Source organism: Caloenas nicobarica, chromosome 4 (genome assembly GCF_036013445.1).
Source record: "Caloenas nicobarica isolate bCalNic1 chromosome 4, bCalNic1.hap1, whole genome shotgun sequence".
NCBI classification, from domain to species: Eukaryota; Metazoa; Chordata; class Aves; order Columbiformes; family Columbidae; genus Caloenas; species Caloenas nicobarica.
The window spans coordinates 54,975,358-54,994,452 of NC_088248.1; the positions used below are offsets into that span (position 1 = coordinate 54,975,358).

The 19,095-nt window shown below is 40.4% G+C and overlaps 1 protein-coding gene across 1 annotated transcript; it reads right to left on the reverse strand.

Moving 5' to 3' along the window:
* Positions 1-877: 877 nt before the first annotated feature.
* Positions 878-18,678, reverse strand: KLB (klotho beta). Its single transcript, XM_065633583.1, has 5 exons — positions 17,941-18,678; positions 9,210-9,717; positions 4,783-5,051; positions 2,145-3,288; positions 878-1,239 (listed from the first exon to the last, which is right to left on the reverse strand). The coding sequence occupies exons 1-5, from the start codon at positions 18,676-18,678 to the stop codon at positions 878-880; spliced, it is 3,021 nt and encodes a 1,006-aa protein (XP_065489655.1).
* Between the last annotated feature and the right edge of the window lie 417 nt (positions 18,679-19,095).

Here is a 19,095-nt window from a genome sequence, read left to right on the forward strand (position 1 = left end):
CTTTTGTTTAATGCAGCAACACCAATAAACTTCTCTCATGGATTTATGCCACCTGTGGCTTGCAATGGCACTTGACAAGAGCTAAATGATCATATGTATTTATTTCTATGAAAAACTGCAATTTAGAATTATATTCATCACTTCCTTGACAGGTTTAATAGTTACTATCTGTTTTGATGTTCTCTGCTAGTGAAAGTTTTTACAGCTGCACAATTTTGAAGATGAAAGATAGTGATTGTATATTTTGACTTGTCTCCTGTGGGTCCAGTTACATTTGCTTAAACTATAAACATCTGATCTCTACTTCACCCAATATGTAAGAGATACAGCTATGTTGGTCAATAATGAAGTTAACTTGGATTTGTTCTTTTAGAGGCGTCTTCAGAAGCTGGCCCAGCACATTTAATTTCTTGGTTTTGTACTTGGTGGAAGGTTTGTGGGTTTTAATAACACTTTTATTTGTAAACCCGAACAACTGCAGTTTCATGCTTAACAACATTAATGGCAGGAATATATATCACAAGACTCTGTGGTCCAAAAAGGTTCATAGAAAAGTGCACATCAGGATCTCTTTTCAAGTCAAACTGTTTAAAAGTTTATTCCAAGGCACAGGAGAGTCATAGACTGATCTTTTTTAAAAAAAATAGATTAATTTATCATCTTCTACATACTGGAGGTGGATAGAAGTAATTTCACCAGCAAGAAATGTCACAGCTCTTCTTCCTGTGCATACAATTATTTTATGTTCTCCAACAAAATGCTTGGGGTGTGTGACTGGAGTGACTCACGTGGTGCTTTTCTACAGTTGTCTGATCTGCACCGTCCTCTGTAGAATGCAAACAGCAATGAATTCCCGTGGAAGTGGGCTTGTGCCCCTTTAAAATGAAATACAGATGTGCTGGATGCTTTTTGCCTTGAAACGTTTTCTTCTTTTTCTTTTGTGAAAAACAGTAATGGTTAAAAGCAAGATAAGGGTAGAGAAAAGGCAACAGGCAAAGAATATTAATGGTTTCTTCTGAGAAATAAACAAGCAGAAGCTACACTGCTTTTCTTGGTTGGAGGGGTTGCAAACTGAGTAGCCAGCAGGAAAGCCATTGTTGCTTATCAGGTTATTGTAAGATTTTATTGAAGGCTTTCCTTTTGAATCTGAAGTGAAGAATCCAAATCTGGGCTTCAATTTTTCTTCAGTCAGCTTAAATGCATAATAGCCTTTAATCTTGACTTTATCAATGTAGTATGCTGGGAAGGAAAAGAAAAAAAAAAAGAAACAAATGTTGTTAATAAAACCTTGCATGACCTGCAGACCTTCTGGTAATGAGCTCAGATTTCCAATGATTCATTTATCAATTTAAAAAGCATAATTGCGTCATAAAATATTTACTTAGAGTTGCTGCTTCTAGCAATAATCAGCTTGCACTGTCTTAGGTAGAAACAGTGCATCATTGTTTTTAAAAAAATGTTAGAACTTGGGAGTTTTCTGGGCCTATTCTGTGAAAGCTGGATTTGAGCAGGGTTAGAGCTGGGAACTTGATTTTCTGGGAAAAGCCAGATGCTGCTCTTCCAGCTGCAGGGAATCCAGGGGAGCAGCTGCTTGTCTGTGCTGTGAGTGGAGCTTTCTGAAAATTCCTGCCCTCTTCCGAACCCAGCTGCTCAGCCCTGCAGCACGTGTGGCTGGCTGTATGTGATTCTGTATGTATATATACCAAGTGTTGGGTGAAAATACTTTAATGAAATCATAAAGAACAGTCATTGGTGAGTAAACATCACTCCAATCCATGTGTAAGTGGACAGCAGAGTCAGGTGTGTGACCCAGATTGATCAAGAACCTTGTAAATGCGGGAGGGGGTATGTGTGGAATCTTTTTGTGAGTACTAGAAAATATGCTATCTAAAAATGGGAATACAGTGCCCTTTAAACAACCTTTTCCTTTACTAACTTATTGCTCTTTTGTTTGCAGTGTGAAATTAGCACAGAAAATAAATCAGCACATGCTCTAGTAATTGAGAAAGAGCTAAGTAGTGGAGGGGGAATCCTCTGTTTCTTGTTGGTGTCTAAAAGTAATCTGAAGCCACGCTTGCTGAAGGAATGCCTGGGTCTGTGCCATGGAAATGGCTTGGGGGAACTTGAATCTGTCATATACTCACCTTTTAAAACCTCTTGTACATATTTTCCTAAGTAATAATTCCGAAGTTCATCGTTGTCTAAGGACTGGTCATCTATTCCGTTTGCTGTGATGTAAATATCGATGTCACCATAGGTTTTTTTAATCCACCTGAGAACTTTGCGCACTCCCCAAGGCACCACCGCCAAACGGGAAGGGGAGCTCAGGCAGGTGATATCCTGCAGAAACTGGATGTCACGATCAAATTCATACTGGCTCCCGTGCTGAGGTTCGTGAATCACAAATCTGGTGGTGAAATGATTCAGCGCATAAAAGTCAGCTGCACCTTTAATGAGCTGCTTTTCCTCGCTTGTGAAAGATGGCAATGAAGAGTATGAGAGGCCTTTTCTGTTTTTCAAGCTGATGTATTCTCTCATAGCAGCTGGGTAGTCCCCAGTCTTAAATATGGGATCGGCAAACCAGCCTATTTCAAACTGAAGAAACCTGTTGGCAGCTTTCGAATGAGATTCAAAGTAGGGGTTGGCAGGCTCAGCCCAGTCCGAATGCAGGGACAGGGACACTTTGCCATGCTGAAAGGACCGGTACTGCTCATCGTATATTTTCCAGGCCATGGCATGGGCTATTAACAAATTGTGTGCTGCCCGATATGTATCATTGCTGCTCCTGTTATAGACATCACTTAGCCGGTTAGGCTCATTTATTGTAATCCAAAGTTTAACCAAATCGCCAAGTTCCCGAAAACAGAGAGCTGCGTAGTCTTGAAAAGCGTAGGCAGTAGACTGGTTCAGCCACCCTCCTGTCTGCAGCAAAGGACCTGGCAGGCCCAGGTATGCGTGAGTCGGATAATATAAGGTGACCATGGAATGAACATCGAGTTTCAGTACTTCACTAATCACGCATCTGTAATACCGAAGAACTTGCCTGTTTACCACTGACAAATCTCCATTGGGTAAAATTAGTGACCAGTCAAGTGCAAATCTGTAATGCGTGACTTTCATTTTTTCCAGGAGGTCAAGTTGCTTTTTAATACTGACAAAATCTGTGCACTGTGCTGGTCGGGTTTTTAGCTTCACCCCTTTAACTTTGTGCAGGAGCCCGTCTCCTGTGATGTTCCAGAGGTACAGGCTGGAATCACAGAACTGCGGTGAGGAAGCCACAGATTCTGCCTGTGAAAATAAAAACAATATGGTACAATAGGGTTTAATTACATGAATGCCTGCTTGTAGTCCACACTTCTGCCTCTGTTTGGCTGTAGGATTAGTGCTGGGTGTCAGGAGGTCCTGCTCAGATGCTTCAAGGGGAAGAAGATAACCAACTCATTTATATGGACTTTGTCTGTGCTAATGGTCATCTTACCAATTCTTTTCCTTCATCCATGGAAAACATAAAAATTGCCCTGCCACCAGCCTACACGACGTACATTTTTGCACAGATACATCTCCCTGGTCGAGTTCACTCTGTGGTCATGCAAACAGCAGCTCTCAGGCAGCTGGCAGGAGCACGGGCTGGTAAGGACAAGGTACACGAGGCAGGCGCAGATTATTTTGGTACTGCTGCTGAGATCAGCCTTGTGAAACTGTGGCATAGTGTTCCCTGGTCTTAGCAGTAGTCCTTCTGCCTATGCAAACATCTGGCAAAAACGGCTACTAGTGTTTATTATTAGTTATATATTCACTATTTTCTACTAGGTAGCAAGCTTAGTATAGGATGTATCCTCTGTAGCACTTTTTGTAGGATTTATAATACAATATAGTGAAGTGCCATGTATTTCCTCAAAATGATTAACAAAGTATATAGAAGCCTTTTTTTTCATATGGTTGTCAGTGAATAGATTAAGTTACGGAGTTTTGTTGTTATTTTTTGAGGCTAATGTTGGTCATTGGACTACCTTTCTGTATTTGTCATGGATGAGTATCCCAACACTGGCCATGCACACGGTTAGCTTATCTACCACATTTAAAGTAGAAACAGATACTGTAGGAACCATTTTGGAAAAATGGTGGTATGATGTATTTCCAAATGGGAGCTCAGATGGTAAAAGCCATGTGCTGGTACTGCATATTTTTGCCTGTGGTATAAGTCTTTCTGAAGAATGGCTTGTTACCCACTTGTGCAAGTGGCACCAGGCTCAACCCAGGAATCTGCTTCTGCCTTGTCCAGGAGCTTTAGACGAGACCTGGAGCCTGCAGGTACCTGTGCCGCCACCAGCATAACCACTTTGTCCCTGCCCTGTGCCACCACCTCTGTCGTGCTGTTGTAGGCATCCCTATGGCCACACTGTGAGCTCGATTGGGAAACTCCCATGGTTGAAAAATAACCCAGGAGCAATCAATTGGGGTCAGCTTCTTGGTCTGAAATCTTCTGATCTGATCTGATCTGCCACGTGGAGACGTGAGCAGAAGAAAGGCAAGGGAGGGCCCGCCTTGGATGGGCTCATGCAGCAGCGTCTGCTGCTGCCGGAGCACGCCAGCACTCTGTGACTAGCTCACCTGAAAACCCGTGAAGTAGATAAAATTGAACCTATGCAGTTATGACTAAGCTTAACTTCTGTTTGCAGTGTGCATTGAGATTCCCCCAAAAAAGATGCTGTACGCAGTCATTTATTCGCAAAATTGTTGATCGCTCTGCATCCAGCAGTCTTCCCAAAAATTTACCCTTACCTTAAGAACAGACTCGGTGATACCCCAGGAGAAGTCACAGGGGAACTGAGCTTGCAAGCTTAGGGTAGACTCCGTTGGGAAGAAGCCGTTTTCTTGTATGATTTGTTTGTAAAAAAGTGCAGATGACTTGGGAATCCTTTCCTTTGTATCGCTTTTGAAATCTACATAAAATAATCCACGTCTGATGTTGTAAGCATGTTGCCATTCAAAGCCATCAAGGAGCGACCAGGCTGTGTAGCCAAACACATCTATGTTGTCGTGTTTAATAGCTGTGTACGAGAAAGAAACACACATGAGTCTTATATTTAGGGCTCTAACATATGTAAGGGATGTCTTACGCGAATTTACTCAGGCTGCTTAGCTGTTGAATGACGTTTGCCAGGGTGATGTTGGTCATGCGTTCCAGCTCGCTTCAAACACCAGGCAACATCTGACAGCACAGGTGCCTTGGCTCCATGTTCCCTGTTACTAACAGCGTGGTGGGCCTGCTTGAGGCATGGTTCCCTCTCCGTGCTCTCCTCTCGGGCCTCCTTGACTTGCTACCACCACAGTGGACCGACCAGTCCGGCCATCCGCCATGCCACAGCTTCCCCTCCCTGCCCTGACTGAGCCTCACAGAACAGTTTGAGTTGGAAGGGACCTTCGAAGTTCATCTAGTCCAACCCCCTGCACTGAGCAGGGACATCTTCAACTAGATCAGTTGCTCAGAGCCCCGTCCAGCCCGGCCTGGAATGTTTCCAGGGATGGGGCATCCACCACCTCTCTGGGAAACCTGGGCCGGTGTTTCACCACTCTCATTGTAAAAAATTTCTTCCCTATATCTAGTCTTAATCTCCCCTTTTTTAGTTTAAAACCATTACCCTTTGTCCTGTCACAACAGGCCCTGTTAAAAAGTCTGTCCTCATCTTTCCTATAGGCCCCTTTTAAGTACTGAAAGGCCACAGTAAGGTCTGCCTGGAGCCTTCTCTTCTCTAAGCTGAACGACCCAAGTGCTCTCAGCCTCTGCTCATAGGAGGTGTGTTCCATCCCTCTGATCATTGTTGTGGCCTCCTCTGGACCTGCTCCAACAGGTCCATGTCCTTCCTGTGCTAAGGGCTCCAGAGCTGGGTGCCACATCCAGATTTTAAGCTGTGCTTGATGATTTGCAAGTAACACATACCAATAAAATTAGAGAATTGTCTGTTCAGCTTCTAAATTGAAAAATTAAATGTGTCAGTATGGGACATGTACTGACTTTAGAAGAAGCTGGATTGATCAAGCCAGAGACAGAAGTGCTTGATTGATTGATTCACAGAGTAGGTGCAGGACATGCGTGTTTCTTCAGACAATTTTAATGTCACTCCACCTTGTAAAGGAGTATACATATGATCTTTTACATATAATGTATGAGAAAGACGACAAAACGACTGCTTTCTTGGGTGTGTAACCCAATTCACCAGGAAGGGCAGCAGATCTTTCAGAGCAGCTTCTCGCTGGACACCAGCTAACAACGTTTGTTACCCACTTACAGTGTGTGCCAGCTGGCAGCCTGGAAGAAGGCATCCCAACACCATGCTCAGCCATGTCAGCTGCCTGTCGCCAGCTTTAAGCTAGGAAATAACACAGGATAACTCCTCACATTAACCTTAGAAGGGCAGGAATATCAAGCGCAATCCACTGAGGATTTTGACACAGACAGACAGACATTATTACCTGTAGTCCACTGAGAGTAAGCCAAGGGATAAATGAAGTATTCTGATGCAAAGCTCTATTATCACCCAACATTGGTTTGCCTTATTTTCTCAGGACATTTAACTTTGCATAATTTTATGTTTCCACTGAACTTCCTTGCCTTAGTCACACTGTGCTGCAACCTCAGCAAGAGGCAGTTTTGCACGGTACTTGTATTCATGCAGCAGGGTAACAGGGTACCCGGCAGTACTGTCATAGTCTTGTATGGTATTTTACTGGCTGCTAGATAAAAAAATCAGAAAGTCCTAGAGTCTGCAGTGTGACTACGTGAGAAACTGATAGACAAGCTTAGAATACTTGGCCTTGGAGATGAAGGAATGCAATGAAGCAATGCAATCCCATGCATTTTCAAGAAAAGCAACTTTTAAATACTAGGGAAACCATGGGAGAAAGCACAAAATTGTCTGAAAAGATCAAATGCAAAAACATGGAGGTGGAGAATTATGCAGTGGATAAAGAGATAGGCCAGAAGGGCGTTGTAAGTAAAGATGAATACTTCATGTCTGCAATGGGGAAGGCTGAATCAATGGAAGTAGACATATAGGGACAGCGTAAGTGACAATTATTATTTTTAGAAGCACATTGAATGCATGGGAGCTAAGTTTAATTGTCAGAGCAAAAGATGCTGCAGTACTCGAGATGGTGCATGCCTAGATGAGAATTTTTGTCTTTTTAAATAGTTAGGGGGAAAAAGCACTATTTTATGTCTGTTTTGTGATAAGAAGAATTAGTAGGCAGGTGATAGGCAGAGCTCCTGTGGATCAGTGTGAGAGTACGTTTGTAGCATTGTCTGCAGTGACAGTGAAAGAAGAGGGCAGAAATGAAAGTCAGAATCCTCACTGAACATTAGAGTAGAGTGAAAATCCTCCCCAAAACCAAGAGGATGGCTGGGAGCAGGAACAAGAGGCTGAAGATAGAAGAGGTCAGGAGTTAGCAAAGCTCCCTGCGTCACCAGAGGTGACATCCATGGAAGCAGATCTCAAAGCATTTCTATGTCTGCATCTGCTATAGGTGGACCCGAAGTCCTCTCTGCAGAAGTAATGGTTTCAGTAGACAGGGGTATGCGTGTCCCTGAGAAGCTGTAGTTTCAACTGCATCTTTGTCTTGTAATCAGGGTCAGTTCATTGCAATGGTGATGTTATATAGGTCATGTATTTTTGTGACTCACAGTGCTGTAAGATACAGACATACAGTACAAAGTTTACAGCACTCTCCTTGAACATACACAGTATAGCTCCTCAGGGCCTGTTAGATCTTAACAGCCATTACCATTTGGCCTACATGAATGACGTTTTGAGGTTAACATGACCTAACTGATTTCACAGCAAACAGCAAATTTACCTCAGTTCTCTGTAAGTAAAAATATGAAAATATGTTCCAAATATCATTTCTGATCAGGCAAATGAAAGTTTGCTTCACAAAAAATGCATTAGTTAAGAGATAATCCTGTATTTTGAAGCAGAGGTTGAAGTATCTGCATACATAAAAATATAAATGACAATTTTTGAGAAGTAGTTATTGGTTGAATATTGGCCAAGTTTTTCAGAAGTGTGAATCCACGGATGGTTATTACAGCCGAGCCTGCTGTAGAGGATTCAAAAAAGAACATGCTATGGATTTTCTTATGTATGTGTCTAGAAATGTACCTGCTCCACACCTCCAAATCCGGTCCTGCATCTATACTCTCCTGCTGTGTCAAGGTAGTATTAAAGTATCATAAACCAAATACTGGATTGTAACCTCCTCAAAATCTGGAAAAGACAGGACATATCGCATAGTTGTGCTATGTGAAGTTTACAGCTTGAAACAACTTTAAATATATCTATATAATATTCATTAGAAGCTTAATTCCATTTGTTGGTAATACAGTACTTCCTGACTTGTTCTCAGAGTAAACAATTACTTGTGTTTTCCCTTTTCTGAGGATAAGAAAGGTTTTTGTGAAGGGATGCGAGCCACAGCATCGCTGCAGCGTGGCTCCGGGAGCGGGGCAGCCTGCTGGGAGGATGGCTCCTGCATGCTGTCCCTGTCCCTGTGCCCAACCTACAAACTGCCGAGGGGGGAAAGAAATCACAGTTTTGCAGAGGCTCTAGGTATTGACAGTGTTTCTATTGCATACAAAATTAAATCGTTTGCCTTCAGAGAGCACCTCCGTATGCTGGCTTTATGAGAGGAAAATAACAAGATTAGAAGTGTGTCTTTAAAACTGTATGATCTGTTTGGCATGTAATAATCCTGAAGAATGACTGCCTTTCTCCTGCTGATTTCCATCACGCATTTTACATTGGAGTAGGACCCCAGCACAGCACTGACAGTCTGGAGTAACGGTCTTGTTTTCCTGCTGTCAAGGTACGTACCTGCACAAATGTTTTACAGTTGGGCTGCCAGCAGTGAAAAGTGACATCCAATAGATTTGTTTTCATTAATTTCTGGTTCAGTTTTGCACTTATTTGATTTTAAAATCAAACGCAGCTGTTGGACTTTAGCTTCCTGGAACAGGGACTATTGGTTTTTTCTGTGTTTGTACAACACCTAGCACCAGTAGATCCTGATCCATGACTTGTAGTCATGCAGTATAAACAATTAATTATTAACTTAGTTGCTATTATCTCTTTTAAAAAAAAGATTAAATCATTACAGCATTAAATGATCTTAAAAAGCTCACCAAAAATCCAACAACTAACTTGTATACAAACCTTGTAAAACCTTATTAATGAAATTTTTCATCATGTAGATGGCTGTGGTGTCATCTGTTTTCACATGGCTGTCAGTGAACCAGCCATTTTCTGCAATCAAGATTCGAGGATTGTTGTATTCCAGTTTAATCCAGTTCAGTACTTCCCTCAAATTGAGTGACAAATTTTGTCCCATTTTTGGTAGAGTGTTTGGAGGTTTAAAGTTATTAGGACCGAAGGAAAACGCAAAGAAGTCAGCTGTTCCCTTTATGTAGTTTTTCTCATCCTCAGTAAAACGTGGCAAAAACAATAATTCATTTTTCAGTTCTTCTGGATAATCGCCGTCCCCATGGATGGGTTTAGCAAACCACCCAAGTACTCTCTCCATAGACTGCTGACATTTAGAAATGTCCAGCGCATCTTCCGATTTGTTAGGTTCGATCCAGTGGGATCCCAGCACTATGGATATCATCCCCTTCTGAGATGGTTGAAAGTGGTTTTTGTAGTTATGCCAAACTTTTGCATGAGCCTGATGAGAGAAAAATAGCATTAAATACCAGTAAGTCTCTGTGTGTGTAGGCAGCTAGACAGGCAGGCAGCTGGATCTGATTCAGTGCAGACTTCTATGGCAATTTTAACAAACAGTTAACGTACACTAATTACCCTGTAATAGTAACAGGCAATGACTGTAATACTGCAAAGCACCTCGAGATGATGGTGATACTCAGCGTCTCGTGGGCTGTTCCTATGACACATCAGGGCTGTGGCCTTTTGCTTTTTACCATAGGTCTAAATTTCACAGGAGGTCCCAGCAGAGATGTGAACAGCTGCTATGTGGACACTTCGGGACTGAACAGCTGCTGGTCGTGAGATTTGAACCCTCTGATCTGGACAGTCCCATCCCGGTCTTTCTTTGTCAAGCAGTGATTGCTGATGTGGTTAAAATTGTAAACCACTGTTAGAACTGATACATAATGATGCATCTCAAATTAGGTTTCTTTTGTGAGCGTTGGCTGTTTACTGTTGACTGCTCTGTGCTATGGGTGTCACCTGGATTTCCTCTGATTGACACACATCCACCCCATACTCTTCTTGGGATACACTTCCATGTGTTTGGTTTGCCTAATTATATGAGTAAGTGTTCTACTTTTGAGATTTGCACAGTCCCTACATGTAAAAAACTGAGAAAAGACCCAGCTGCAAAGTTTGAACTCAAATGTCAAGTTTGATCGTTTTGTGTGAGAATTTTGATCTAGGATTTTAGTTCATTTCTTCTTTGAAGTTGCTATAATAATAACTTTTCTGACAGTAGCATGCATAGCACAGAATGAATCTTATTCATTTTGAAAGCAACACCACTTTGGTTTTAAAAGGCAGCAGAATCTCGTAAGATCTCTTGGGTATGCCATGTTTTAGTACGCATAATTGGCTGAATATTGACTTCCCTAGGACAGGCAGGGAAATTCGCTATTTGTGTTAGTGGCAATGAAAGCATATCACGTATCACATCTTATTTTATCAGCATCATCATGTTCTGGAAAGCTTAACATTGTCACACACCAGAATTACCTTCAAATGTAATATTGTCAATTAGAATAAGGCAGTCAAAATTTACACACAAAAAAGGAATCCATGGGAGCCTAAGGCGCCAGTAGCATTGCCAGAGTCCCATGGGAAAAGGGAAGAGTGGGGTGTCAGAGGAGGGTGACCCCGGATCGCAGTGTGGATCGTGCCAGAGGACCTGGCACAGCGGAGGGGAGCTGACCTCTCCCAGCTGATGAGTTGTCCAGTAACTCAGGGTTTACATTATTGCTGTCGGGTAGCTCTATACTCTTAAGCTGGAAAGAAAACAACTGCATTCAGAAAAAACATTGAGAAGCATTGTGAAACACTTTGAGTGCTGCGTTAGACTGACATAATTACCAAGCCAAACAGCACTGCTTACCTTTGACAATAATTTCAGTTAATTTATCTCGAAACACACAGCCTTGGCAGTTTAAAAAACGAAAAAAACAAAAGAACCGATGTCAGGTAGGTATTTGGTTAAGCTAGGGAGTACTGAAGAATTACAGTTTGTGAAATTCCGTGTATCAGTTGCTTATGGTTTCTAAGGTCATGCTCATAACATTTGTTCAAGGTCTGTCTTTGAAAATACTGATAAAGTAACATTAACCTTTGAAATGCAGGTTCTGTACTCACGAGCCAAATTGCAAGATACAGTTAAAATATTATAAAATGGTTTCCTTACTAGTCTCATCAGAAAATTTAAGTGGCCAGTGCCATCTCTTACCCTCACTGTCCTCTCCTGAAGGTCCCTCCGGCCCGGGGTGGCTGTTTGGGCCAGGCTTGCTTTGTTCTCTGCCTCTAGTGATTTCTCACCTGGTTAGTATATATATTTTTTTTTTCCCCAGACACAAGCTACTAACACCACTATTTAATCAGAGGTACATGGTTGCATTGGCTTAACAAGAAAAACCCTGCAGAAGTCACCTGTATTGCACACAGTGCCAAGGAGCATGACACCAGGTAAATCTTAGCAATCATACATTTCTAGGTGAAGTGGAGAAAGACGGCTTTGCCAAAAAACAACTAATTACAACGCAGTATTGACATGCAAAAGACAATCAGAGACAACTCACTGTATTCATATGCATCTTCAGGAGGTTGATTAGACGAAAGTAAAGTTACTATTAAAAATATTGTCTACAGTAGAGAATACAGCCACAGGTACAATTCTACAGGAGTAGACCTCAAGTACAAATAAGTACATTTAATATGATTCAAGATAGGATCCCCATACACAAATTTATATGTGTCACTGATGTATCTTAATTCTGAGGGTTAACTCCATTGAAAAAAATTGTCACCCTGTCTATAGAAAGGGTTTTTACAGACAGAATAGAGAAAATAGCATTTGCTTGCCTATAATTCTGGTTTGAGTTGTTAATTATCTGTAAACCAGCTTAACATTCTCACACGGAAGGTGTTTGCTAAGTGCAAACTATTGTTGATTGGAACAAACTGATTAATATAATTTGTTTGTAAGACCACAAATGAAACAAACATAAATTTAAAAGCTCTGTCATACATCAAATTGGCTGTCTTTCTTCAGTTAGAGTTTAATCCCTAATCTTTCACTTTCCTTGTTAGATCAAGGACAAATGTCAAGGCTAAGTACACAGTGAAAGCAGGATCAATATCGTATATTTATTCTAGATACATATGACACATCAATTTCAGTATATTTTCCTGGTATTAATATAGAAACTATTCCATAGACTTGAAAGTCACCAAGAGTGCTAAGTCAGTCAAGATTAACCCTGTAAACAGGCTAGATAGGATGTCAATTTAATAAAATCAAGACAACAGTATTGTTCTCCTCTCTTCTTGAAATAGTCTCATAGGCCTTCAAACTTTGATCTTGTAATTTATCACATATGTATGCAAAGAGCTTACTATTGAAAGACCAATACTTTCAAATTCTTAAGATATGTTAAAATAAAGCAATTTTCCTGAATGTCTCAGCAATGAGCACCCAAACCAATGTTGGGGGCATATAGAATTCCTTTCATGTGCTGGAGATCAAGAACATTTAGGAAAACAGAATGAAAAAAATGCTAATAAAATGATTCTGGTTTTATGTTTAATTTTTTTGTTTTTAAACCATGAAGAGCTAGAATATGGAGTCTGATGATGATGGTGTTAACCATCACTTTAGAAGAAGGGCAGGTATGTGTGGCTTATTCAGAGAGTATATTTCAGTTCAAGGCCCTTTCGATCTGTGGTAAAAATGCCACATACTCAGTACAGCTAAAGCTCTTATTTTGCAAACTGACTCTGAAGCTCCATCCTCGTGAAGGAAAAAAAGGGCTCTTGATATGTAGGCAACTACATTTCTAAGAGGGTGGTTTGAAGGACCAAGATTTTGCTGTCAATTTTTTTGTATGCTGTCTTGCATTTGAATTGTTTTTTTCTTGATGATTTCCAAGAAGAGTAAGCAAGCTAACCCGAAAATAACAAATCATACAAAGAAAGTGTGAATCAGTGCTGAGTTTTACATTATCATTGATGGCTACTACAGTTTGGAAAAATCTGCCAGCAAAGACACTTGCAAGCACAGACAATTCTGCTGTCCATCCGAGAAGCTGTACTTGATGGAGACAGATTTCCCTCCTCCTGTAAGAAATACGGGCACTGGTGTAGGTTCATCTTTCTAGATCTTGAGGGAAACAGGCCCATTTGGAGGAAGGAAAGAAAGTGTCTGGTTGGATGTAGAAATAAGAATTATCCCACGTTCATTCAGCAGAAATTTGTTTTTAAGGTGAATGAATTATGGGACATGCTCATCCCAAGATCCCAAAGGCAGCAGTGTCCACAAAGAGATCCTGGCACAGGGAGAGCTACCGAAGAGCTGGGAGCAATGCGGCTGGGCACAGAGATGAACCTGATCTGTGACTGATCTGTATGGAGAGATGATGTTTGAAAGGGAATTGATTGCCTTTTCCCAGTTTGTGATATGAGAGTATATCCATGAAGAAAATTTTTAGGGAGATCTTATGCTGTCAGTTTTCCCTTGGGCTTTTCTGCCAGATGGAAAGGAGTGGGAATAATCTCTAACAGCAAAAAAAAAATCCCCTTTCTGCCTGTTTTATAGCAAAGGCAGCACTGCCCAGAGGGCACTGATACAGAGGTTGGAAAGTAGACAGCTTGGTCTGCAGTTTGTGATCTTTACAAACCTCAATCTAAGTATAAGAGAACATAACTAAATCCAGAGAAAACTGTAATAAATCAGGTATATATCTCATTTAGCTCCAGACACAGTGATTCATCTGCTTTATATTTTCTTGCTTCTTGTCAGATTTATTTACTGTTAAATCAAAGAAACCCATCTAATTTTTTTGTGTGTGCAGTTTTTTTCTTCTCTGCCTCAGTGTGACAGCTGCCTCAGGAGCAAGCTCATAGTTTTTGTATCGTCCTTGATGTGTCACATGGCCAGTTATATGTTATCATTGTTTTCTGATGTTGCTTTTGTGAAGTACAGTCACCTTTAATTAAGAAAGGAGATACACTTTTGGTGGCCATTCTCCATCTGGTGCAAGATTCCACATGCCCCTCGTGTTAGTAGTAATGATCATACAATTGAACAGAGATTCATCTAAGTGAACTTCTTAGCAATTTAAAATTGATAAGTGTCAAACTTCCTATTCATTTCCATGGAAGTATCACATTTCACATGGAAGTATCAGATCCTTTAAAATGATCAGTAGCAATTATTACACTCTGTGTATGAAAACCATACATAGTAACATGCAAATATGTTTTTTAATTTGAAATGTTGAGTTCTTCTGTGGATTATTTTCTGCAGCTGGATCTAAGCTCCCTGTTTAGCAGCCTTTGCTTCTGCACTCACCAGCCTTCTTTATGGGTCTTGAATAGCAAGACCCATGTAAAAGGCAAGGCTGTCTCTTAAGCAGATGTATCTGGGGCATTCCCCTAAAAGGATGCGAGACACAGAGGGAAAGCACATGTATTAGGTGATACAGCATCTGCAATGTCTTCTGCCAGCCAACACCATGGGGCTCTGGGGCTTGGTGAAGACAGACCAACTCGACTTCTGTTGAAAAGCCTTAATAATTATCTACCTAATTACCTACTTGATTTTGTTCATGGAAGCAGATCATTATCAGTTCTGAAATGCATGGACTTTTTCCTTATGCTGGCCAATTATTTGAGTTTTAAGATGTTGGATTTCTTTAGTCTACTGAAATTGATACTTTAAAATTAAGAGAAATTTCTTCAGCCCTCTTTTAGAGATGCAAAAATCTCCAGCAACTTCCAAACTGTTCTTACAATAAAATAATCCAAAGTCCAAAAAAGCAGAGGTTTATGGTTTGTTATATTGCTTTTGTGATTCTATGAAACCTCGCTTCAGTTTATGATTGATATACCACATAAAAGCACTCCTTTATATAAATGGTGATTAGTTCTCACAACATCACAACTGCAACAGTGCCCTGGTACATGAAACTAAAAGTAGGACTCATGAGAGGCTCATTTAGTTTATCCAAAGGTACTACAAAAAGGCTTGAGAATGATTATTCAACAACTTGCTATGTAACAGAGTGGTGGCCAGATTAGTTTTTCTAGAGCATTACAGACCTGTTTTTCCTGCTCAGCGTATTTCACGGGTGGACCTGGCAATGCACATGGGGTGCCACGGAGAATATTGTCTTTCAATCGCTTGTCCAAAAATGAAGCCTTGACGTGGACAAGAATGTGTCTCTTCCTAAAGCCACTGACATAAATGGAGATCTTTTTAACAGCTGTAACAGTCTTTGCCTCACACTGCCAAAACCTGACATTTTTGCTGGTCTTTTATTTTTGGGAGGACATTTTTGGTTTGCAGTGGTAAATTAGAAGGTAGCTGTAATACAATGTCTGAGAAACAGATTTGCATATACCAGTCCTGAAATAAAAAGCCATGTGAAATCTCTTTAAAGAGAGATTCTTATAACATTCCCTTCTTCTCAAAGAAGAGACATTTCACAACACATGAATCCAAATTATGCATCAATACATTAAATTAATACTGTGTTGTCAACAATACTAAACATACTGAACATTTAGATAACCACAAAAAAAATTTGAGAAATATTCTGGCTAGTTGGCTTGAAAAATATAATACCACCAATGACTTCTGTGGAATGACTGGCTTTAATTACATTTTATTAAGAAAAAAAATATATATATAAAAGAAGAGTTGGCTTATGTCAACTGGTTACTCAAGAGCTTCCATTCTACCTCCGACCCCAAACATCAAACTCCTGTTCCTCAAATACATTACTACAAATTTGAGATTCTTCATAAAGATCTAAAATCTTCAGAAATTTTGCAGTGCCACAGGGGAGAACTGCTAATACATTAGGTAATGCTCACAGACTGTAAGAAAGGTACAACATGAAAATAATTTCTGCCCCCAAATAATAAAAAACTAGTTAATGGGTTGTGTGTTGTGGAAAGTCTCATCAACTCTTTCATTTAAGTGATTGATGTTATAGTCAGATTCACAGACTTTCAAGCTAGTACAGACTATTAGATCAAGTCTGAGATATAAATAACATTGACCAAGGAACTGAGGTCGGTAATTTGTATATCAGACCCAGCTGTGCTTGGCTTCCTGGAACTCTTCAGCAGAGGCACCGCTCGCTGTGCTACTGACACAGATTTTACAGAGTGGGAACATGCAGAGACTGCCTACTCGGTGCCCCAGGTTTGATTGTGCTGCTCGGAAATGCAGGCAAGGAATGCTGCAAACTTACGTTGTATCTTTTACATGTATTATATCAAATATACTTTTTATAGCACTTGAAAATTAAAAGAATGATTGAGCGTCAGTTCTCTTTGAGATGCTTCAGAAATCTCTATAGTTAAATCATTCTTGTGCTAAGTCTGAAATCAGTGACTCAGGATGCTCGATGACTTTTCTGTGTGTAAAACTTCTATTGACTGCAGTGTGAATTTTCTGAAAAAGGACATTCTGCAGGTTCAAGCCCAGAAGCAAACAGAAGAAATGAAAATGGTCAGTTGCAGAATATTTTTTAACTACTGTGGCAATTATTTTTTTTCCCACATGCCTACTTCTTTCTGTAGGAAAAATACATTCAGATTTGGTAGGCAGTAGAAAAATTCTCTTTGTGACAGCTAGTAATAGTTCAAGCAGAGGGAATTATACTAGCTGCTCTATCAGAGACAGAATAGTGACTTGCTCTGTAAACTGCTTTGAGCACTACAGGTTAAAAAATTCCTGTATTGATATTGTTAATTCTAATCTTAAACTGCTGTTATTGGAAATTGTTTTAAATTATAGCAAGATAAAAAAATAATATAAGCTCCTATGCATAGGAACTAGCTGCTCTGTAGAACAAAATTAATAATTTATCAGAGGAGATGGTGTAAACTCTGTAATGCTGTTGAGAATATCAAGATCAATGTCTGCACTTTCTCCTTAAAAAGTATGACCCACTTTAGACTTCTCTTTTTGTCCTTCCCAAAGAAAGAATACCAGGAGCTGAGGACCCAGTACTGCAGCTGTTGAAGCTGTAGATCATGGGATCAAGCTTTTGGATGTGTAATTCTGTAGAAGACAGCTGATAAATAAGACTGACATAAAAATTAAAATGCTGAAAACATCAAGGAAATGATGTAATTTTGAAACTCTCAAATACAGAAGGGGACATTAGTTTTCTCCCAAACCCCAGAACTGCTGACCTTGCTAGTTAAGCGATAAACATTTTGCAATATGATCTTACTAAGTTTGAACTAATCATATTTATACATACATACTCTTTTGCTAGTAGAATTGATCCAATATGGAAATGAAAATAAATTTCATTTTAAACTAATAGAATAGTCATTTCAATGTAGCCGAATGAATGGTCATGTCAGTGTGTTTAATTAAGTGAAAAGAATAAAGGAGAATCATGCTCTTTAATAGCCAGATTTTGTAGGCAACACCTAATTTAAATAAAGTAATAAAAAAGCACTTTAAAACAAATAATTACCGACTCAGCTGTTGTGACAACAACAATAAAATCAACACAAGAATTTTAAAAAGCACTGCCTTAGGTAGGGGTTATTTCTAGGTGTTTTAACATTCCTTGATTTTTTTTGAAACATTGACTACATGATTGATTCCTCCCACCATTTCCCATGGCAGTGCAAGATCAGTTTGCAAAATCTTACCATACTGTACCTTGATCAAATTGTGTCCTACAGAGTAGACGGTTGTTATTTTCCCTCTCTCTCCAGGAGCATGAATACCTGTGCCATACCCATGCCAAGCAACTAAATACGGATTGTGGATTGTAATCCAATACTTAACACGATCCCCAAAGGTCTGAAAGCAAAAGGTGGCGTAGTCGTTGAAGATATCAATCACTGATTCATTTTTCCATCCCCCATATTTTTCTTGCAGCATCAAGGGCAAGTCCCAGTGGTACAGAGTAACCATGGGGTCGATATTTCTGTAGAGTAGAGAGTCAATAAGGGTGTTGTAATACTGCAGTCCTTTTTCATTAGGAGCTGCTACCACTCCAGTGGGAAAAAGCCTTGACCATGAAATTGAAAACTGGTAAAAAGTAACTCCCAAAAAATCCAGAGCTGACATATCTTTGTCCAACAAGGTGTAACTGTCACTGGAGGCATGTGTGCTGTCAGCATCCCTGAGCTCTGAGTGGATGAAGCGGTCCCAGACGGAGAAGCCTTTCCCGTCCTTCTTCCAGCCGCCTTCCACCTGGAAAGCCCCCGTCCCTACGCCCCAGAGAAACTCTTTGGGGAATGTGTCATACAGAAACATCTGTGTTTCACTCACAAGGCTGAAGCGGGGATCCTTTTTCCACACAGATCGTCCCTCTCCGGCAAGCCCAGTAACTATCCTTATGAAAACTAATGTCCAAAAAGCCAAAGATCTCTCCAGTCGTTGGCCACACATTATGACAGTTTATAGTGTCAGTGTTGAAAGTCAGATTTCTTCGACTGATGCTGAAAAAATCCATTCATTCACTGGAGTCCCCGCTGTGCAGACTGTCTTCATTTGCCACGAACTGCTGGAGTGTCTTATCAAACCTTCACTAAAACCTTGTGATCGTAAAAGCCCTGTCAATGATTAGCCTGAACCGAGAGCCCTAGAATGGGTCAGAGAGCGACGTAATTTTTAGGGAGGTGGCCTCTGTGTGACCACTGAGACACCTAGCTGGTGTAACCAATCTATCGTTATTTAAAGCTCAGTCATTCGGGTGGGAGAATATAGGTGACAGAGGGTGCTAAGAAGCTACCACATCCTTTATTCCTCATGCAGCTGTATTTCGTGGAAACGTGGCAGAAATATCACTCAGATTACACAGTCTCT

Coding starts and splice junctions, on each gene's coding strand:
- KLB (XM_065633583.1), bottom strand. CDS start 18,678: ATGTGTGGCCAACGACTGGAGAGATCTTTGGCTTTTTGGACATTAGTT. Junction 9,718..17,940: donor TAGGACACAATTTGATCAAG/GTACAGTATGGT, acceptor TTCTCTCATCAG/GCTCATGCAAAAGTTTGGCA. Junction 3,289..4,782: donor TCACCGAGTCTGTTCTTAAG/GTAAGGGTAAAT, acceptor TTATTTTCACAG/GCAGAATCTGTGGCTTCCTC.